Raw genomic sequence first — 23,726 nt, 5'->3', positions numbered from 1 at the left:
CAGAGTTTTGTGACCTCAGGATTACAGAGGGTATAATTACAGGAAGCCTGCTAGGGCAGCAATAAAATAGTCCTAAAATATCAACAGAGTGAATAAAAGTTTCAGCAACACATGGGATGTGGCAAGGGTGGAGTCAGGGTGATGTTACAGAGGTGGAACCAGACTGTCTTGATGCTGTCCCAAATTTATGTTCAGAACCTCACCTTGAGGTCAAAGCTAACACCAGGATTCTGAATAGTCTGATTCAGCTTCAGCCAAATGCCAGAAAGATGAAATCAGTGCTAGGCTGGAGTTTTGTGGCAAGAACTTAACAGAATAGCTTTTGTCTTCCCAATATTTAATGGGAGGAAGTTTCAGCACATCTAGTATTGATAATTTAGATAAAGTGAAGGAACTGAGAGAGGTGGGGTAGGGTAGAGCTGGGTGTGATCAGAGTGCTTGTGAAAACTAACACTAGGACTTCAGATGATGTTACTGCGCCGTGGAGTTAGAAATTAGAAGGGAACCACAGAACATCAGAAGTTGTGGAATGGAATAGAAAAGGAAGCCATTGCACGTGATACTCTGCTTACAATGAAATACATTAAAATGAAACTAGTTGGGAGTCCCAACCAACTCAATAGCAATGCAAAGGAGTGGTGGAGATGGTAGGGTCAATCATATTAAAGGCTGTAGATAGGTCAAAAATAACAAGGAGGAAAAACTTACGTTGTCACAGTCATAAGATTAGAATTCCTACAATGTGGAAATAGTCTCTTTGGTTTAGCAAGTACACACCAACCCTTTGAAGGGTAACCCACCCAGACCCATTCCCCTACATTTCCTCCTGACTAATGCAGCTAACCTACACATTCCTGAATACTATGGGCAATGTAGTACAGTTAACTCACCTGACCTGCACATCTTTGAGCTGTGGGAGGAAACCCACACAGACATTTAGGGAGAATATACAAACTCAGACAGTCACCCAAGGCTGGAATTGAACCCAGGTTCCTGGTGCTGTGAGGCAGCAGTGCTAACCACTGAGCCACCATGCCACCAAATATTAGCCTGACTTTGATATGGTGTTTTGGTACCATGGAAAACCGCTTGGAGGAATTGGAATGTGGAGTTCCAGGAAGAATGGGAAAAGGTTTAAGAGGTTACAATCATTTCAAGGACATTAGAGAAAAAAAGAGGGACAGTACAGTGGTTTGCATGGACAGTGGGATGTTTTTTTGAGGAGAGGCATGGTGACAGTGGATTTCAAGGAGAAAGGGACAACTGCTGAAGAAGCAGAGTCATTTACATTGTCAGCTAACCTGGCAGCCAATAGGAAGAGTTGGGTGGTATGATGCTTATTGGGACTAGAATGGCAGGGGAAACAACAGATGGGTCTTGTAGACATGATGAGCTCAGAGATGACATAACGGGAGATGGAGAAGAAACAGAGAAAGATGTGGGTTTAGGCTTAGGGCAGTGGGGAGCATTATAAGAAGTTAGATCAGCTGAGCTATTAGAATAAAGGGAGAGACCAGAGGCAGCTGATTGAATTATCTCAATCTTAGTGCCAAAAAGATTTCCATGAGCTCCTTGCATTTATTGTCAGAGGGTGAGGGTACAAGAGAGGCTTTTAAAAAGATGATTTGTAGTAAAGAAATGAAACTTGGAGATTAATTTTACATTGGTCCCAGACTAGTGAGCCAATGAAAGGGTTTGAAAACCTAACAGAGTTGCAACTTGTGCAGCAGAGACTGAAATCAGAGTCAGACCATGCAGTAGCAGAAGGGATGTCAAATGATTTGCCATGAGTGAACTTGTTTATCAGGGAGAGTATTGCACCATTGCCTTCATGCCAACATTTTCCTCATAACATATCCACATGATAACCCTTGTGGTTTTGAGGTTTTTAGCATAATGTTCAAACTCTTTCATATCCTCACTTTGCCATTTATAAGTAAATGCAAAATATCTGCAAAACCTCTGAGTTCTCCCACAGCTTTAGCCACTTTGTAGCCTCTTCTTTCACTCTGCTGTTGTTGGCCAAGCCTTCGGCTGTTTAGGCCCTACATGTGGAAACCTTTCCCAAAGAACAGTCTGCATTAGTACCTTTCTCACCTTCTTAAATCTATCTCTTTCACCACCTTTTTGCCTCTGCCAATATTTCCTGTCATGGTTTGGTGTCAAATTTAATCCAATTTTCGCTCCTGTAAAGCATCTTGCAACTCCATTAAAGATGCTTGACAAATGCAAGGCTTTGTTGTTGACATGGTGGTATAAATCAGTGAGTAAAAGCCTTACCTGACTTCAGTGTAAAGCAGAGTGAGGGTACACTCCACAAGGAATGTCAGCCCACTTCCCTCCTACAGGAGGATGACTTCACAGCAGGTGTGCACCTTAAACCTAGGTCTATAGTTGCACCAAAATGCATTATCTTTGGCCTACCCATGCTATTCACAAACTGTTTCTCACCAGATGAAGACTCTTTATAGAAATGTTTGCTTCTTGAAAAATACAAAGGTTACTTTGTCACACCCTTGGCTAATGTGCAGCTGTGAAACTCTGCAACTCCAGGAATACATTACAACATGTTCCTTTTTACAATCTCCCTGAGGCGTTCTGTGTTCTGCTTTTTTTAAATAGGAACACAGTTAATAAAAATAATTGTTTGTGCTATTTTACTTCCTATCAGTGATACAAAAATGGGAACTAGCTCTCCTTTAAGACAGTTACCAATTTTCCACCCTCAGCAGTTCAGTTTATTTTTCATATCTCCATTCTAATGACAAGCTGTCAGAGTATTTCATCATTCTATATGGCCAGATCCCATTCTCCCGGATGTGCAAATATTAAATCTCTTAAAGTTTAGTCTGCAGTCTTTTACAGGGTAAGGTCGTTGCGTGAAGTGTGTTTTTTCCTGCTCGGCTGGCTTCCGTGTTTGCAGCAGCTTCCTGAATCAAAGCAGGGTTTAGGTATAGGGGCTTAAACAGTAGCTCATTGACAACAGCTTCAGAAGACGACTTGTCACAAAATGAGGAGGCGTTTCAGCAGGAAGGTATCCCCCAGTACCATCAAAGAGTTGGATGCTTTCCCAAAAGTTCCTGATGTGTGCGTCCAAACCTCCATCAGCGGAGGCACAGGTGATATGTCAATTTTCCAAGCAGCTTTACAATTCAAAATATGTTACCTTTTTCTATGTTACAACAGGAACTGCAATTCAAACATATCGCATCTACTGTAAAGAGGTTTGGGGCCTCCTGGACTCACGAAAGTCACTTGAGAAATGCAAGTCTTTCATTCACTTTTCATAAAAAGCATAATGTCTGTAAGATTTTAAAAGGAGTGAAGAACAAAAGAATTGCATTAAGGAGGCGTCTTTCAAAGGGGGGGGGTAAGAAAGACAGGAGGAAAAGAGAGATGGATAGAGGAATGTACATAGATTTGATATACGTAAGGTAAAAACAAGGACTGCAGATGCTGGAAACCAGAGTCTAGATTAGAGTGGTGCTGGAAAAGCACAGCAGGTCAGGCAGCATCCGAAGAGCAGGAAAATCAAAAATCAGGAATAGGCTGATTATCAGTGGTATACAAGGTTATGGAGATGCAGTGGGTACAAGGGATTGAAGCGTTTGATCAGTAAGGATCTTACTGAGAAGTAGGTCAGGCATGAAGGGCTGAATGGCCTTCTCTTCTTGTTTTCCTATGTTCCTCAGGCAGCTTGAGAGAACCTTTCAGGAGACTTGTAAAGCACTTTATAACAAAGAGAGTATTCTTTATAATGCATTCACTTATTGTCATGTAGGGAACCCTACTGGCTCTCAGTTTCTCACCCAGTAGTTGCCAGTAGCCACTCCTTAATGTGTTATTGTTGTAGTAGTCAATTGATTGGCAGCCTCAGAGATAAAGCACCATCAATACAATGAGATTAAAAGTTTATCACTGGAGCTGGGATTTGCAGCAACTTGTGAATCGGTAGAATTCATGGATGGCACAAACTGCTATAGGGAGAAGCAACAACTGATTGAGGCAGTTATAAGGTGAGCTGTGCTCAGCATGCCCTCCTGACAATACCCACTGTAGGGAAAACACAGCTAGCAGAGATGGGCATTGTCACACTACTGAAAAAATGAAAGGTTTACATAGGTGTCTCTAACTAGTACTCCCAGTACAACAGTCTCAGAGTTCAAAGGTTATAGTTCAAGCTCCACTCCATCAAATCCAGACTAACACTGTAACTATAAAATTAAGTAGAGCTGGACGATTAGAAGTGCTGCCTTTCAGATGTGGCCTCATCTGCTCTCTCAGATAAGCACATAGAAACCACTTGAACAATTTTGAAGAAAAGAAGAGGAATTCTCCCTGGGCTCCTGACCAATATTTATAAAATATATAGGGATAAAAGAAATCCATCAACTTGCATCACTGAAAGGAAAATTGACTCTCTAGTCACTATAATCTTCCTATTTGTAGAAGATTGCTGTGCGCAAATCAAATGCTTCGTTATAGACATGTCCTCAGATACTACATTTCAAAAATGCATCATTAAGTATGAAGCAATTTGGGACATCATGGAAGGAGCTATATAACTGCATTTCTTTGCTGTTTACATGATTAAACTGAGTGTCACACTGAGCTAGAGTTGTTCTCAGTTGAGGATCAAAAGCAGTAGGTTTTCACCAGCTCATTCCCTGGTCTTTTTGGATTCTCACAGAAATGATCAACCAGTTTCACTGCCATTTGTACATCTGCACTGATCTAATAGAGGAAGCAGAGCAGCAGATGTGAAGAGTCTATCTTCAAAGTTTGAAAGTGAGCAGTCTGTAATGTTCCATCATGCACTCACTGCAGTTTGTCTTTCTTTTCTAACTCATTATTTTTTCTTTGATATTGGACAGGAACGTATGCACTCTGATTGTCACAGTAAGTCTTGAAGGATAGCTAGCGTATTAAAAAAAAGGAATTGTAATAATCAATTTTAAGCCACGATAAATGCTTCAAACAAACAATTTTACTGTATCCATTTGTCTCACCAACAGTAAACAATTTAGTCCTTCCAGAGTACTCTATCAATCAATAAGATCCTGGCTAACCTGATTCTGGTTTCAACTACCTCCCATAATCCTCGACTTCCTTGTCAATCAGAAATCCAACACAAAGAATAAAGGCAAGTCAAACAGTCAGGACACGCAGGGACAAAGCAGAGAACAAGGCAGGACTGATAAATAAAATTGCATTTATTTCAATGCAAGGGGCCTAACAGGGAAGGCAGATGACTCAGGAAATGGTTAGGAACATGGGACTGTGATATCATAGCAATTACAGAAACATGGCTCAGGGATGTACAGGACTGGCAACTTAATGTTTCAGGATACAAATGCTATAGGAAAGATAGAAAGGGAGGCAAGGGAGATGGGGGAGTGGCATTTTTGATAAGGGATAGTATTACATCTGTGCTGAGGGAGGATATTCCTGGAAATACATCCAAGGAAGTTATTTGGGTGAAACTGAGAAATAAGAAAGGGATGATCACCTTATTGGGATTGTATTATAGACGCCCTAATAGTCAGAGGGAAATTGAGAAACAAACTTGTAAGGAGATCTCAGTTATCTGTAAGAATAATAGGGTGGTTATGGTAGGGGATTTTAACTTTCCAAACATAGACTGGGACTGCCATAGTGTTAAAGATTTAGATGGACAAGAATTCGTTAAGTGCATACAAGAAAATATTTTGATTCAGTATGTGGATGTACCTGCTAGAGGAGGTGCAAGACTTGACCTACTCTTGGGAAATAAGGCAGGGCAGGTGACTGAGGTGATACTGGGGGAACAGTTTGTGGCCAGCAACCATAATTCTATTAGTTTTAAAATAGTGATGGAAAAAAATAGACCAGATCTAAAAGTTGAAGTTCTAAATTGGAGGACGGCCGATTTTGATGGTATTACACAAGAACTTTCAAAAGCTGATTGGAGATAGATGTTCACAGGTAAAGGGATGGCTGGAAAATGGGAAGTCTTCATAAATGAGATAATGAGAGTCCAGAGAAAGTATATTCCTGTCAGGGTGAAAGGAAAGGCTGGTAGGTAAAGGGAATGCTGGATGACTAAAGAAATTGAGGGTTTGGTTAAGAAAAAGAAGGAGGCATATGTCAGGTACAGACAGGATAGATCGAGTGAATCCTTAGTAGAGTATAAAGGCAGTAGGAGTATATTTAAGAGGGAAATCAGGAAGGCAGAAGGGGGACATGAGATAGCTTTGGCAAATAGAGTTAATGAGAATCCAAAGGGTTTTTACAAATACATTAAGGACCATGCTGTACATCTCTATGACTCTATGACTCTCTGACAAAAGGGTAACTAGGGAGGGAATAGGGCCACTCAAAGATCAGCAAGGCATTGAGATGTACAGCCTAGAAACAGACCCCTCAGTCCAACCCGTCCATGCTGATCAGATATCCCAACCCAATCTAGTTCCAACTGCAAGCACCCGGCCCATTTCCCTCAAAACCCTTCCTATTCATAAACCCATCCACATGACTTTTAAATGCTGCAATTGTACCAGCCTCCACCACATCCTCTAGCAGCTCATTCCACACACGCACTACCCACAGCATGAAAACGTTGCCCCTTAGGTCTATTTTATATCTTTCCCATCTTACCCTAAAACTATGCCCTCTAGTTCTGGACTCCCCCATCCCAGGGAAAAGACCTTGTCTATTTACCCTGTTCATGACCCTCATTATTTTATGAACTCGAAAAGGTCACCCCTCAGCCTTCGACATTCCAGGGAAAACAGCCCTAGCCTATTCAACCTCTCTCTATAGCTCAAATCCTCTAATCCTGGCAACATCCTTGTAAATCTTTTCTGAACCCTTTCGAGTTTCTCAACATCCGTCCGATAGAAAGGAGACTAGAATTGCACACAATATTCCAACAGTGCCCTAACCAATGTCCAGTACAGCCACAACATGACCTCCCAACTCCTGTACTCAATACTCTGACCAATAAAGGAAAGCATACCAAACGCCTTCTGCACTATCCTATCTACCTGTGACTCCGTTTTCAAGGAGCTATGAACCCACACTCCAAGGTCTCTTTGTTCAGCAACATGCCCTGGGATCTTACTATTAAATGTATAAGTCCTGCTAAGGTTTGCTTTCCCAAAATGCAGCACCTCATATTTATCTAAATTAACCTCCAACTGCCACTCATCAGCCCATTGGCCCATCTGACCAAGATCCCATTTTACTGTTCCATATTACATGTCCTCCATGGAGAAATTTGTAAAGAAAAACACATTTGATCCCAAGTCCATCAGGAAATGGTCAGCACGTGGCATCCTTGAGACCATGCAGGAAAATGAGAGTGTGGATCCCGCTGTGTGATTCTCTGAGCAAACTGTCAAAGTCATTTGGCAGAATGCCTCATCACCAAAACTTGCCAGCAAGCACCAAGACATCGCTTAACTGGTGGTGAGAAGGACACTCCCTGTGAGATCCTCCTTGAACACCCAGTTGGTCTGTGCCACTGCACGTTGCTCTCGATGTGGCTGAGGGGGTTGGAGGCCGGGGGTGGTAGACACTGTCGCACATCTCCTACTGGAATGTGCTTTTGCAAAGGCAGGCTGGAGAAAAATGCAGTGGGGTTTGTTCAAGGTTCGTCCCAAGCAGTTCTGTGGTGTAGGACTCAGAACTCTACAGGCTGTTCCTAGGATGCACACCAAGACAAACATTGAGTGTTTCTAGACAACCACCGACTCGTGGTCTGCCCAAGACTTGTTGGTCATCCAGAGAAAAGAGTTGACATTAACCGAGTGTTGCAGCCTGGCATATTCAGAGACCCAGGGCTACGTGCTGAGGGACACACTAAAGCTTGAGGCATTTCCTTCAGAGCTTCTTTCAGGTTTTAAATGAATAGTAACTTGTTTTCATGTCAAGGACCTAGGATGAAATGATTAGCTTTTTCTTTTTATTTCTAAGATCATTTCGCATCTCCAACAGAATGTGTCATCTAGAATATGACATCCATGATGTGCTACCAAGTATGTGACATTAAAGGCAACATTTTGAATGTGAGATGTTGAAATTGCCGAGAAGAGAAAGTTGAAGTAATGTAGATTTAAAGTTGTTTTTTTTTATCGGTGCAGACCCGATGGCCAAAGGGCCTTTTCTGTTCTGTATGATTCCATGATGCAATGTGTTACCTGCTCCTAACCTTTACACTTTTTTAACACTTTGCTCTCCATGGTATCCAACTGGTTGCTCCAAAATTTTTAATGTATTTCTCACACTCCCAACTTACCATTGAGTTCAGGATCTATATTACAGTAACATTAAAGAGTTGGGGCTAGATGAGCTGGTAAACACTGCAAACATGTTCCAGACCACAATTTACTAGATAACTGCATGTAGATTACAACAACCTATATTCATGCGATGCCTTTACAAAACAAAATGTCTTAAGGATCTCCCTAATAGCATTACAAATTAAATTGTGACTGTGCCAATTAAGGATTTATTAAGTAAGATGACCAAACGCTTGGTCAAAGAGAAAAGTTTGAAGGAGTTTTAAAAGAGGATTGAGAGGTAGATGGTCAAGAAAGTTTATGGATAGAGGCTCCAGATCTTAACGTCCAGGTAGCTGACTGCACAGCCCCTGAAGATAAAATGATTTTAACGAGTCTGGAATTGGAAGAGTACAGAGTTCTTGAAAGAGAGTAAAACTAGAAGAGTTTTTAAGCTAATGAGGGGTCTGGCCATTGAGAGGTCTGGAAACAATGATGTAAATTTGAAAATAAAAACACTATTTGATCTGGAGCCAATGTAGGCAGGCAAGCAAAAGGATGAGAGGTCAATGGGACTCAGTGAGATTTAAAACACGGGAAGTCGATTTGTGAATGCTCTTGAATGTCTGAGTGTTGGATATGGATAACTAGCAAAATAGCATTGTAATAGGCAGTCGGGACACAATAAAGAGACAGAAAGGGGTTTCAGCAGCAGATAAACTAAGACAGGGGTGAAGTTGACAGATATTACAGAGGTGGAACTAGGCAGTGCCATGAATGTGGGGGCTTAAGGACATTTCAGGATCAAATATGACAACAAGATTGCAGAGACTGGCTTAATATCAGACTTATCTGTATGTTGACATAAAAATAATAAGGTGACAGCTAGGTTGTTAGTTTTGGATGTAGGTTTGCTCGCTGAGCTGATAGTTTATCTCAAAAATGATGATATTGAGGACAATTTGTGGTATTATCAACAGTCCTTTAATGAATTTACAAGAGAGTCAGGATATAAAAATAATCTAATCTTCACAATATTGATATAGACTCATTAATGTATCTGCACAACACAGTGAGTAGGAATCTTGTTTTGTTTTGCAGTTTCACTGCTCACCTTCACATTAGTTGCCATCCTAGCTATTGGAGAATTCTCTTATTTCCAAGACAGCTGGATACAATACAACTATCAAGTTGACACAAATATTTCCAGGTATGATTACCTTGTTTACACATGCCATCAAAGGAAAGTTGATATAGAATCATAGAGCTATAGAGATATATAGCACAGAAACAAAAACAAAGAACAAAGAAAATTTACAGCCCAGGAACAGGCCCTTCAGCCTTCCAAGCCTGTGCTGATTCAAATCCACTGTCTAGACACTTCAGTCCAACTCGTCCATGCCATTGTATGATACAACTATATACAGATGTTAAAGCTAAATGGTTAGGTCAAACAATTGAGATATATGTTAAAAAAGTGAGTGTAGCAAGTGATTAGCACTGCCAAGGACCTGGATTTGATTCCAGCCTTGGGCGACTGTCTGTGTGGAGTTTGCACATTCTCCCCGTGTCTGCATCGGTTTCCTCCAGGTATTCCAGTTTCCTCCCTCAGTCCAAATATGTACCTGGTAAATTGCTCCATCATGTCCAGGGATGTGCATGCTAGGTAGATTAGCCAGGGTAGATGCAGGGTTACAGGGATAGGGTGCGATGTTCTTCAGACGGTCAGCACCGACTCAATGGGCCAAGTGGTCTCTTCCTGCACTATAGGGATTCTGTGATTCCATGAGTCTCACATTGCCTTTCAACCCATTGGGAACTTGGTGACAGCAGCACTTGGAGCTCTATCTCAAAAGGCAACAATCCCACTAACCCTAGCCCAATGGTGAAAGTTTAACAAGTGCAGCAAAGTCCCTGATGTTAATACTATTCAGAATCTAATGTTACGTGGTGTATCACCATTCATTGTATTTTCTGTACTTTTCCAGGCATTCCATTATGCAGGAATTACTTATACGTGGCACTTGTTAACTGTACACCGTTCCGTCTCCTACCCAGCCAAAGTCACGCAGTTACCTCACACAACAAGATAGGCTGTTTTTACACAAGGCTTATTTCTCACGTAGTTTTCCATTTTAGTTCAGTCATATCCAGTTAACCCATAATGATTAACCCTTATGGTCTGGTTTGGAGACACCATTTCTAAGCCTAACACCTCACACCACTGTTCAACGTCTTCAAAACAGATGACTGACGCCTTGTACAAACACTGTTTAATAGCTGCAAATTGTTTACATATGTGATAGTTAATAGGCCACTGCACAGGTACATGAAACAAGAAACAAACAATTAACAATATTATAACTATTGGATAACATAAGACTAAGTGTACTGCTGAAGCTTTAGGTGAGCACCCCTTAAATATGCCCCACCAATGATACGCAGTAAGGATTCCTAAGTTGTCGGCTATGTGAATCAATTGGTCTTGGCTGTAAGTCAGGCCATGTTGTCTGTTGATGCTGTGCAAGGAAAGCCTGCAATTTCTTAAATGCCGCGTGCAACGGTACTCTACTCAATTGATTGGTGATGCAATACATGATTATCGCCTTCTGTTCTTTGATTATGTAGTGTTATGTCCAATTGCATCATAGATGATAAATTTTATCACTACATAATTTGACAGATGATTCCTCTCGCTTATCATTAAAATTGAAAACATGAGTGCTGGTCTCACACAGATAGTGAGGAAAAGTTTTGTGAAGGATTGCATTATTGGGTGGTAACTTTCTGTATTTACAAGTACTCCCACTTTTCTGCAACGTACATGGTTCAACAGCAGTGGTATAGAAGGGGCATACTAGACCTTCTGGCCATTGGTCATAATCACCTTCCTGGTAGCTCTGTTTGTTGTTATCACCATTTGTCATAAACCACAGGTGTCCACAGCATATCCCCAAACAGACAGAGTAGGATGATAAACTGGCACCATATTTGCTGCTGTGTTGTATTTAAAATCAGTTGCCAACTAACCCTTAATAGTTATATTTGGAGATAGCATTGTTAAGCCCAACACTACACCATGTAAGCTGAGGGTGTTTAGACTATGGACATTGGTAATGCCAAGATTGTAGGCATTGGTAATACATAAATAGATGGCATAGGCCCATCACATTGACTACATAATTAAATGTTGGGAAAGAAAAAAACAGTTTGAGGTATTTTCACTGTCAGAGACGGAAACTTCTTAAGGCTGTATTGTAACAGGAGCTTGCCTCTTCATCACGCAACTTATGTTGAGGTTATGGCATCCAATCACCAGACCCCACTGTGGAAATTAAACCCTTCTGATATTACAAAATTCTAATCTACTTTGCATTCTTTTTTCAGCAAGCTCCAAGTAAATCTTGATATCACAGTGGCCATGCAATGTGACTGTAAGTATCTGGTACAATTTTGTAAAAGACTGTTCAAGAGGATCTGAAGATCTTTGCAGGGAAGTAGAGTAGATTCAGCCAAATAATTCGGGGTGAGGGAACTTAACTACAGGATTTAGTGTGGAGTCAAGGTTGTGCTTGGAGCAAAGGAGGTTGAGGGATGATTGGATAAAGGTGTATAGCATAGGTAAGACAGAAAAGGAAAAGTGTTTCTATTAGTTGAAGGCATGTCTTTAAATTAATTGAGATAAAGTGTCTTGAAGAGAATTGTAGTTGTACAAGTTCTGTTAAAAGTTCTTATAAACAAATATGGATGTGTATATGCATAGCTCATTGAAAATTACAAGTTACTTAAAGGGATAAACAAGATAAATGTTTCCCAAGCTGAGGAGTCTATAAACATGGTACACAATTTCTAAATGTGGGAAGCCACTTAGGACCAAGATGAGGGGTATTTTTTTAACCTAGAAGGTGGGAATCTTTGGAATATGCTACAAAGAGAGTTGTGGAAGCTCAATCATTGGGTACATTTGAAGTAGATCTTGACGCATTTCTTAATACTCTGCATCAGAAAGAAAGATTCAGTTCTTTTATTCTAACAAGACCCTTACAGACACTCAACCCTCATTGAAAAGTCACCCACACCTTCACATTAAAGCCTCTTGCTCACCTGACATGGTTATAATTGGCTACCTTCCTTAAATTGCTTTGCATTCACTAGATGATAGTAAGTCTAGTTGCCGTCTCTCAATGCGGTCCTTAAGGCAAACTGCAAACTCAACTCACTGTTCTCTAGTATGGGTTATGTAAACTCACGTCTTCAACAGCTTTGTAACGTGTTCTTCCGCTTTGACATCCTCAAGCCTTCTGCTTCTGAAGCTTTCCTTCTCACTTAGCTTTGGACAACTCAGGATTCTCCCAGCTATTACTATTTGGAGACTACTAATGGCAGCAGCTCTGCTAGTATGGGCCTTCCTTGCTGCAAGAATCTGCTCTGGTTCCTCTCTATCTTTCCCTCTCTCTCTCTTTTTCATGGTTTTAAAACTCAAATCAGCTAACACTTTAGCAATTATCCCCCAAGACAGCTGATCATTTCACTGAATTCACAGAATACTTGTCAATGCTGTTTGAACTCAAGATTTTAAATTACTTCCCGACCGTTAAAATAAGGATTAGATCTTCATAGAATTGAAAAGCCGAAATCAACTTTTCATCTATTTTAGAATCCATGGTCTCAATTTTTCAAAACATAAGGTGTTACATTAAAGGTTTAGCTGAGTGATGCCTAAGAGCAGTTGATATAGTTACGGTCCCTCAGCCGGGCTACAACTCAATTCAATTCTATTCCATACTGTATTAACCTGAAACAGGGGATCTGTGTATTTGGAGGTTTGCATGGGCTTTCTTTATAATCTTGAATATAGTCAAAGTTATCTGATCGTGCAATAGGATATACAGGATCATGGATTCCAATTTTATATATAGATTCTGAAGCTATGTGCTATGCATTTTTGTTTTCAATATGCCTTTGCTGTGTAGGTATGGATGGCATTGCATTTCGTGCCCACTCCAAATTGCCAAGAGGGCATTATGCATTAACACCTAGCTGGGACTGGAGTAAACTGTTAGCCAGTCCAGGTATATGTGGTAGATTCATTTCCCTAAAATACACCAGAAGATTTCATTGCAACTATATATTTTCATAGTTATTGTGGTGTCAATTATAATTATTTTTTTCATTGCATTACTACAGCTCAAATTATTCACCAATATCCTTTTTGACTGGGCCAACGTTGCATCTCAATCCCACAACAAACCTGGTTGACTCTTAACTGATCTCTGAAGTGGCCCAGAAAGGTCCCTCTTTCTTAAGACCATGAGCAATGACAATAAATGGAGCTCTCGACGATAGTATCCACAACTTGAGAGGAAACAGAATAAAATCTAACATGTTCCACCTGTTAGAAAAGGTCGAACAGGCTAAATCATTTCCCTAGAAAGGAAGAGGCTAAGGACTCACATTATGGAGACCTTTAAAATGATCCAGAGGTTCAAGAAATTGAAACGTTGTTAAGAGCAGTTGAAACAATATTGAAGCATTTAAGTGGAAGCTAAATAAGCACAGGGTGTAGAAGGAAACAGTGTATCAAAATAAAAAAAATGCGTGCAAGGTCATTCCTGTTTCTGTTGTTCTATGTTGTTATCCAAAGATGTTGGAGCAGACATGATTGATCAGACAGAAATCAGGGTTGGTGAGTCTGGAGACCTTCAGTATGAGCCAGTAAGTTTTCATCAGCTTCACTTTTCTCTTTGATGTGCGTGTGCAAGCAGACTCACAGTTTGCTTTTAAGAGATTTGGAGGAGCCAATGTTCCCTCTAAGCTGTATGCAGCACTGACATCCGGTCCAGAAGACGCTACAGTGCAAGGTCCTTGGAGATTGGCATAGAGGAAAACAAATAAAGAGGGATGGCTGGGTACAGCGCCTGTTAATGTGCAACTTCTGCCTCTCCCTTCCTCTCTATTCTAAGTCCTTCCTTTAAATCTACCTCTATAACTAAGCTGTTAGATACCTGTTCCAATTTCTCTTTATGTGGCTCCGTGTCAAATTTTGTCAGATAACCCTCCTATGGATGCCATTGGATGTTTCAATGCATTATAAATGCTATATAAATGAAAACTGCTGTTGTTTCACCAATCTCATCTATTCACATTTTTCCAAGGAGTGGAATTATAACATAATATATCATATACTTTTAAAAATATTTAGACCTGCTTTGAACTCACAGAAAAGGAGAAAGCCTGGCAGAGGTACGTTTTTAAAGTCATTTTCTTCCTGTTGGCATTTTGATAATCTGTCCTTATTGAAACAGGAACTTAGATCCTTTACAGAACTAATCTGAAAACTTACATTTACCTGCAGAACAATACAAACTATTCAACAACAACTCAACGAGGAACATAATCTGCTGGAATTCCTCATCAAGTCATCATTTAATGGAACAACAAAGGGTCCAAGGTAATCACATAGCTTAGCATATATCAGTTTAGCTTGAATGTCATGATTTGGAGATGATGGTGTTGGACGGGGGTGTACAAAATTAAAAATCACACAATCACCAGATGAAGGAGCGTTGCTCCGAAAGCTAGTGTGCTTCCAATTAAACCTGTTGGACTATAACCTGGTGTTGTGTGATTTTTAGTTTGATTGTAACACTTTTGAATTCAAGGTAGGAGATTATAGGCTCAATGCTTACTCCAAGTGCTTAAACACTATTACATTGTGTCATCTTTAAGCCTTGTTTACCCTCTCAGGTGGATGTTTCAATTAATGCATTTACCTACACTATGCTTAACTTCAATCCCTATGACATTCACAAATAGTCACCAAATATTAAGTATATCTGGAACCTCAGAGCAAACAGGCTGAAAAGCAGGGAATCAGATCATGAACCTAATGCTCATAACCCATCAAAACATTTTTAGGATAGCCAGAGCTCCATCCTCATTCCCAGGCCTCCTAAAGCAGGCTTCCAATTCTAAGCCCCTGTCACTGCCATGATTTTCCAACCCTTGTGGTTTCCAAGGTTTCACGATGGTATCAGAAGGTACAGTGTACCTAGAATTACTCAGAGCTAAAACACAGATGCATGCTGTATGATCTAATGCTCTATGTATTTAAGTGACTGCATTTCTTATACTTCCTATTTGTATTCTTGTTTTTCATTCATAGTCATAGAGGTGGTATGGTGGGTCAGTCATTATCACTGCTGCTTCACAGTACCACGGACCTGGGTTCAATTCCAGCCTTGGGCGACTGTCTGTGTGGAGTTTGCACATTCTCCCCATGTCAGTGAGGGTTTCCTTTGGGTACTCTGGTTTCTTCCCACGGTTCAAAGATGTGTAGATTAGGTGAATTGGACATGCTAAATTGTCTGTAGTGTCCAGGGATGTGTAGGTTAGGTGCATTAGTCAGGGGCAAATGTAGAGAAAAGGGTTTGGGTGGACTACTCTTCAGAAGTTTATAAGTTAGCTTGTTGAGCTGGAAAATTTGCTTTCAGACGTTTTGTCACTATACTAGGGAACATCATCAGTGAGAGTCTCCAATGAAGCGTTGGTGGTATGTCCCACCTCTCTGTTTATAGGTCTTGGTTTCTTAAGGTGGGTGATGGCATTTCCGGTTATTTTTTTCCAAGAGTCTAAATCGATGTGTTTATTGGTGGAGTTCTGATTAGAATGCCATGCCTCTAAGAATTCCCATGCGAGTCTTTGTTTCGCCTGTCCAAGGATGTGTGTGTTGTCCCAGTCAAAGTGATGTCCCTCTTTGTCTGTATGTTGAGAAACTAGTGAGAATGGGTCATGTCCGTTGGTGGCCAGTTGGTGTTCATGTATCCTGGTAGCAAGTTTCCTGCTAGTTTGTCCGATATAGTGTTTTTTACAGTTCTTGCGTGGTATCTTGTAAATGACATTAGATTTGCTAGTAGCATCTAATTGATTCTTTAGTTTCATTACTTTCTGTTTAAATGTGTTGGCTAAAAAGTGAGGTCTGCAGATGCTGGAGATCAGAGCTGAAAATGTGTTGCTGGTTAAAGCGCAGCAGGTCAGGCAGCATCCAAGGAACAGGAAATTCAACTTTTCGGGCACAAGCCCTTCATCAGGAATGTGTTGTAAATGTGTTGGCTGCCATGATGCCAAGGGGTCTGAGTAATCTGGAAGTCATTTCTGATCTGGAAGTCATTACGAAGTTAGGTGGACAAGCAGGTAGTACTGAGGAAGTGGGGAGGCTGCAGAAGGATCTAGACAGTTTGGGAGAGTGGTCCAGGAAATGGCTGATGGAATTCAACGTAAGCAAATGCGAGGTCTTGCACTTTGGAAAAAAGAATAAAAGCATAGACTACTTTCTAAACAGTGAGAAAATTCGTAAGCCAAAGTACAAAGGGATCTGGGAGTGCTAATCGAGGATTCTCTAAAGGTAAACATGCAGGTTGAGTCCGTGATTAAGAAAGCGAATGCAATGTTGTCACTTATCTCAAGAGGGTAGGAATATAAAAGCACCATTGTGCTACTGAGACTTTATAAAGCTCTGGTTAGGCCCCATTTGGAGTACTGTGTCCAGTTTTGGTCCCCACACCTCAGGAAGGACATACTAGCACTGGAACGTGTCCAGCGGAGATTCACACGGATGCTCCCTGGAATGGTTGGTCTAACATACGAGGAACGGCTAAGGATCCTGGGATTGTATTCATTGGAGTTTAGAAGATTAAGGGGAGACTTAATAGAAACTTACAAGATAAAACATGGCTTGGAAAGAGTGGACGCTAGGAAATTGTTTCTGTTAGGTGAAGAGACTAGGACCCGTGGACACAGCCTTAGAATTAGAGGGGGTCAATTCAGGACAGAAATGCAGAGACATTTCTTCAGCCAGAGGGTGGTGGGCCTGTGGAATTCATTGCCGCAGAGTGCAGTGGAGGCTGGGACGCTAAATGTCTTCAAGGCAGAGATTGATAGATTCTTGGTGTCACAAGGAATTAAGAGCTATGGGGAGAATGCGGGTAAGTGGAGTTGAAATGCCCATCAGCCATGATTGAATGATGGAGTGGACTCGATGGGCCGAATGGCCTTACTTCCACTCCTTTATCTTATGGTCTTATGGTCTGATATGTCTTTGATATAAGGTACTGTGGCTGTAGTTTTGGTTACGTCATGTCTGCTTGTTTGGGTTTGTTTCTGAGGAATCAGTCAATTGTGTCTGTTGGTAGAATGTTTCTTGAAAGCGTTGTAATGATATTTTTCATCTGCTTTTTGTAGTTCTTGGGGGCTGCAGTGTGGTGTAACTCATTGAAATGTCTTGATGCAGCTCTGTTTGTGGGTGTTGGGATGATTGCTTCTGAAGCTAAGAATTTGGTTTGTGTTTGTTGTTATTCTGTAGATGCTGGTTTGTCACGTGACAGCTAAACATACAGTTTAGCACTTCACCAGAGACTCTCACTGAAGATGTTACCTAGCATGGTGACTAAACGTCTGAAAACAAAGCTTCCAACTCAGCGAGCTAACTTACATACTTATCATCATCCTGAGCTATAAATCTTCTCAAAAATCACTAACTCTTCAGAGGGCTGATGTGTACTTGTTTGGCTGAAGGGCCTGTTTCCACACTACAGGGATTCTACTTTATTTATCCAGCTTATTGTTAAATGCATTAAAATAACAATGGATTAATCTGATACTGAAATGTTTAAATTGCATATGATTACAACCTGTGGATTTTAAAGTCTATGAGGGAAAAGTAATGTGCAAATAACATTTGAAAATGATTTTGTCATTTTGCTTTCAGGGCTGTTGACTCCAAAGATCCTCCAAATGCCTGCAGGATTCATGGTTCACTGAAACTCAACAAAGTAGCAGGGAATTTACATATTATGGCTGGGAAGTTGGTACAATCCTTATAACTTTGCAGTGTTTTTAAAGTGCACAAATCAGCCTCACAACTTTGTTAAGTAAACAAATCATAAATCAAAAAGTGCGTGATGCAGTCAGTCCTTGCTCAAAGCTTAAAAATTTGTTGCAGGTCAGGCAGCATCAAAAGAAGCAGGAGAATCGACGTTTTGGGCATAACGTCGATTCTCCTGCTCCTTGGATGCTGCCTGACCTGCTGCGCTTTTCCAGCAACACATTTTTAAGCTCTGATCTCCAGCATCTGCAGTCCTCACTTAGTCCTTGCTCAAAGCCAATACTATAGGAAGTACAGAGAAATTAAAGCTATGAAACAGGCCAAACTTTCTCAATGTTTTAGGTTGCTCAGAAGTCTTTTCCCCACACTAGTTTACCTCATTAGGTCAGTACATCTGCTATTCTTTCTCCCTCATGTTTATACCTAAATTCCCACATTCTTCAGCAAACACCACTTGTCCCATTAGAGAGTCACAGAGTCATAGAAATGTACAACATGGAAACAGACACTTTGGTCCAACTTGTCCAATGCAACCAGGTATCCTTAATAAATCTAGTCCCATTTCCCTGCATTTGGACCATATCCCTACAAACCCTTCCCATTCATAAACCCATCTAGACGTCTTCGAAATGTTCTAATTGTACCCTGTACTCTAGCACTTCCTACACGCACCACCCTCTGCATGCAAAAGTTGCCTCTTAAGTCCCTTTTAAATCTTTCTCCTCTCACCTTAAACCTATGCCCTCTAGTTTTGGACACCCCCACTCCGGAGAAAAGTCCTTGTCTATTCACTCTATCCATGCCCCTCATGATTTTATAAACCTCTAAAAAGTCTAAAATCTCAGCCTCCAATGCTACAGGGAAAATAGCCCCAGTCTATACAGCTTCTCCCTATAGCTCATACCTCCAACTCTGGCAACATCCTTGTAAATCTTTTCTGAACCCTCTCAAGTTTCACAAGATCCTTCTGATAGGAAGGAGACCAGAATGGCATGCAATATTCCAAAAGTGGCCTAACCAATGTCCTGTACAGCTGCAACATGACCTCCCAACCCTGTACTCAATGCACTGACCAATAAAGGCAAGCATTCCAAATGCTTTCTTCACTATCCTGTTTACCTGCAACTCCACGTTTAAGAACTTTGCCATTGGAGCTATAGCTACAACTTAGCCTCAATCCCAGGGAATTCTTAGTAACCTTAGAAGCCGTTGAGGACCAGCAGACCAGAGAACTGGAATGGCACTTTATTTCTGAACTATGGATCCAGGAAGGATATTTTTCCAGGCAGCAATATTGACTGCTTGAGATGTCAATTTCTAAAAATTCAATCAAGAGATGTAGTCATCACTCTCCAAGCCAACATTTATTGGCCATCCCTAATTTCCCAAAGGGCAGTTGAAAGTCAACCACATTACTGTGGGTCTGGAGTCACATGTAGGCCAGACCATGTAAGAATGGCAGTTTCCTTCCAGGACACTCTTCTGAAGAGTGTCCTGGACAACAAAGAAGTGGTCTGATTTAACTTGCTGGAGTTGAACTAATTTGTGCAATTGATATATTGTTAAGAACGTCAGACTCCATCTGCAACTCCTCGGCCTATTGACCCATCTGATCAAGATCCTGTTGTATTCTGAGATAACCTTCTTCACTCACCACTACATCACTAATTTTGGTGTCATCTGCAAACTTACTAACCATACCTCCCATGTTCACATCCAAATCATTTAAATAAATGACAAAAAGTAGTGGACCCAGCACCAATGCTTGGGGCACACCACTGGTCACAGGCCTCCAGTCTGAAAAGCAATCCTCCATCACCACCCTCTGTCTTCTACCTTTGAGCCAGTTCTGTATCCAAATGGCTCGTGGCAGGGTTTGTAAATCCAGTACTGGACTAATTAATCACCCATAGGACCCACGACACCAGAGTGGAAGAAAGTCATTCTCCTTACCAATGGACTGTCTTAAAAAAAGTATCTCTGTTATTTACCTGAACTATACCTTATGATAGTGAGTGCCACAGTCTCATCACTCACAGGATAAAAATATTTATCTTGAATTCCCCAGTAGTTTTATGAGTAGCTATCCACATTGAAATGTGAGAATCTTCTGTATGACTGCCCTAACTAGCTCATTCATCATTTTAAAGATCTCTATCAAGTCTCCTTTCGAATGTCTGATTTCTGGAGAAAAAGAGTCCCAGGCTGTTCCATCTTTTCTTTTGGGTCCAACCATTCATATTCCACATAATCTTTGTAAATAGTTTTTACAGTTTTTTTAAAAAAACCCAAAGTAAGGATTAGTGAGTTTCCTACAATACTTTGTGACTTGTTTCCTTTTGCAATTTCGCTTCAGTTTTTGGAGTAAAATAAAACGAAGAACTGGTATTTATGGTGATATCAGGAACAGGGGAGGGGTTTGTGTGGGCGGGAGGAGGTGGCGTGGTTGGAAGGGATGTGTGGGGGAAGTGGAATGAGTCAAATAAATGGAGAAAATGCCCAGAGAGAGAGAGAGACAGAGAGAAAAGGCAAGCAGAGAAAGGAAATACTGATAAGCCAAAAGAGAGAGAAATGGTGAATTGGTGCTAAAAGAAAGTCTGAATAGTTGAGAATGGTGTTAGTTGTGCTGGAGCAGTCCATACAGGACAGAATCTGGGGGGATGTGAGGATGAGTAATGAACGAAGAGGAAAGTGTTCATGCTCTGAAATTGTTAGACTGAATGTTGAGTCCTGAGGACAGCAAGGTACCTAGGCAGAAGATGAGGTGTTATTCCTCCAATGTGTAATGATCCTGACTGGAGCGCTGCAGCAGGCCCGAGACAAAAAGGTTGGTGTGGGAACAGGGTGGTGTGTGGAAATGGCAGACAACTGGAAGCACAGTGTCATTTTTATCGATAGCGGAGAGGTGGTTTGCAAAGCAGCCACGCAATCTGTGTTTCATCTCCCCAGATTCTGAGCTGTGAATAGAGTTGACTAGATTGAAGGAAGAGCAGGTAAATCAATGGCTCATCTGGAAAGTGTGTATGGGGTCTTGGACAGTGAGGAGGGAAGACGTAAACAGGCAGGTATTACACCTTCTGTGATTGCATGGGAAGATGCTTTGGGGGAGTGGGGAGGTGTTGTAAGTGTAGGCAGTGTGAACGAAGGTGTTCCAGACAGAATGGTCCCTGTGGAATGCTGACAATGTAGGAAAGGGGAATAGGTATCTTCTGGAGTATGTGGAAATGTTGTTTTATGTTCCTTTTGGATGCAGGGGTTGGTGGGATAGAAATTGAGAACAAGAGGGACTCCTCCTGCCTTTGTGAGAGGGTGGGCAGGGAGGAAATGCATCGGACATGGCTGAGGGACCTGTCAACCACAGTGGTGGGGAATCCTCAGCTGAGGAAAAAGGTCGATGTGTCTGAAGGTCTCCCCAGCATCAAAACAGGTGTGAAAATGTGATTGATATGGATAATGACAAGCTGGAGGAACAACACCTCGTCTCGACCAAGGTATCTTACAGCCCTCAGGACTCAACATTGAGCCTAAAAATTACAGAGTGTGAAGACTTTCTCCATGTTTGCTAGCCACTGCTACCACTGCTTTTCTCTCTCCATAGATGCTTCTAGACCTGCTGAGTTTCTCCAGGGCTGTGTTTTTTGTTTCAGTTTCTGGAGTAACTTATGTACAAATATACTAAAGGAGGAAGAAAATTCATCGGATCTTATTCATGCTCATCTTCTTTCAAGTGAACCATAAAGTAACAGAAGGAGCTGACTAGGCCCCTTGAAGTCTCTTCCAGTTTCTTTTCTCTGAAAAGTTCCAGAGATGTAGAAGAAAGGATAGCAAAGATGATTCTGGATGGTAGTGAAAATAATAGGGTAGTTGTTATGGGGATCTTTAACTTTCCAAATATTAATTGGAAACGCTATAGTTCGAGTACTTTAGATGGGTCGGATTTTGTCTAATGTGTGAAGGAGGGTTTCCTGAGACAGTATATAGACAGAGGCTAGGCCACATTGGATTTGATACTGGGTAATGAACCTGGCCAGGTGTTAGATTTGGTGGTAGGGGAGCACTTTGGTGATAGTGACCACAATTTGATTATGTTTACTTTAACGATGGAAAGGGATAGGAATATAACACAGGGCAAGAGTTGGGAGGAAGGCAATTATGATGCGATTAGGTACGTTTAGGATGCATTGGATGGGGAAAGAAACTGCATGGAAGGGCACAATTGAAATCTGGAGTTTGTTCAAGGAACAGTTACTTCATGTTCTTGATAAGTATGTCCCTGCCAGACAGGGAGGAAGTGGTTGAGCGAGGGAACTGTGGTCTACTAAAGAAGTTGATTTTTTTGTCAAGAGAAAGAAGGAGGCTTATGTAAAGATGAGTCGTGAAGGCTCCGTTAGAGAGCTTGAGAGTTTCAGGTTATCCAGGAAGGACCTAAAGAGAGAGCTAAAAGCCAGGAGGGGACATGAGAAGTGTTTGGCAGGTAGGATCAAGGAAAACCCTAAAGCTTCCTATACATATGCCAGGAATAAAAGGGTGACTAGAGTAAGATTAAGACCAGTCAAGAACAGTAGTGGGAGGTTGTGTGTGGAGTCCAAGGAGATAGGAGAGGCGCTAAATGAATATTTTTCATCAGTATTCATATGGGAAAAAGACAATGTTGTCAAGGAGAATACTGAGATACAAGCTATTAGACCACATGGGATTGAGGTTCATAAGGAAAGGTGTTAGCAATTCTGGAAAGTGTGAAACTAGATAAGTCCCCTGGGCCAGATGAGACTTATCCTTGGATTCTCTGGGAAGCTAGGGAGGAGATTGGAGAGCATTTGGCTTTGATCTTTATGTCATCATTGTCTACATAAATAATGCTAGAGGCTGGAGGATAGCAAATGTTGTCCCCTTGTTCAAGAAGGTGAGTAGAGACAACCCTGGTAATTATAGACCAGTCAGCCTTACTTCAGTTTTGGGCAAAGTGTTGGAAATGATAATAAGAGATAGGATTTATAATCAACTAGAGAGGAATAAGTTGATTAGGGATAGTCAATACAGTTTTGTGCAGGGTAGGTGGTGCCTCACAACCTTTACTGAGTTCTTTGAACAGGTGGATGCGGGTTGATGTGGTGTACATGGATTTCAATAATGCATTTGATAAAGTTCCCTACAGTAAACTATTGCAGAAAATACGGAAGCATGGGATTGAGGGTGATTTAGTGAATTTGGCGAGCTGAGAGAAGACAGAGGGTGGTGATTGATGGGAAATGTTTATCCTGGAGTTCACATACTAGTGGGGTACCTCAAGGATCTGTCTTGGGGCCGCTGCTGTTTGTCATTGTTATAAATGACCTGGATGAGGGCATATAAAGATGGGTTAGTAAATTTATGGATGACACTAAATTCGGTGGACTTATGGACAGTGTGGTAGAATGTTGCAAGTTACAGAGGGACATAAATAAGCTGTGAGCTGGCCTGAGAGGTTGAAAATAGAGTTTAATGTGAAAAGTGTGAAGTAATTCATTTTGGAAGGTCTAACAGGAATACAGACTACTGGGCCAATGGTAAGATTCTTGGTAGTGTGGATGAGCGGAGAGATC

The 23,726-nt window shown here is 41.2% G+C and overlaps 1 protein-coding gene across 1 annotated transcript in view; it reads left to right on the top strand.

Moving 5' to 3' along the window:
• The first annotated feature begins 2,992 nt into the window (after positions 1 to 2,992).
• LOC132824472 (endoplasmic reticulum-Golgi intermediate compartment protein 2-like) overlaps positions 2,993 to 23,726 on the top strand; it is a 62,282-nt gene continuing 41,548 nt past the window's right edge. The window contains exons 1-8 of the mRNA XM_060839025.1: positions 2,993 to 3,034; positions 3,187 to 3,264; positions 9,363 to 9,471; positions 11,649 to 11,695; positions 13,906 to 13,976; positions 14,464 to 14,504; positions 14,617 to 14,712; positions 18,028 to 18,123. Of these exons, the coding sequence (XP_060695008.1) occupies positions 11,683 to 11,695; positions 13,906 to 13,976; positions 14,464 to 14,504; positions 14,617 to 14,712; positions 18,028 to 18,123 (317 nt within the window). The 5' untranslated portion in view covers positions 2,993 to 3,034; positions 3,187 to 3,264; positions 9,363 to 9,471; positions 11,649 to 11,682. The remainder of the gene's footprint in view (positions 3,035 to 3,186; positions 3,265 to 9,362; positions 9,472 to 11,648; positions 11,696 to 13,905; positions 13,977 to 14,463; positions 14,505 to 14,616; positions 14,713 to 18,027; positions 18,124 to 23,726) is intronic.

Source organism: Hemiscyllium ocellatum, chromosome 18 (assembly GCF_020745735.1).
Source record: "Hemiscyllium ocellatum isolate sHemOce1 chromosome 18, sHemOce1.pat.X.cur, whole genome shotgun sequence".
NCBI classification, from domain to species: domain Eukaryota; kingdom Metazoa; phylum Chordata; class Chondrichthyes; order Orectolobiformes; family Hemiscylliidae; genus Hemiscyllium; species Hemiscyllium ocellatum.
The sequence above is the reverse complement of the archived record's forward strand: the minus strand, read 5'-3'. Positions and strand labels throughout refer to the sequence as shown.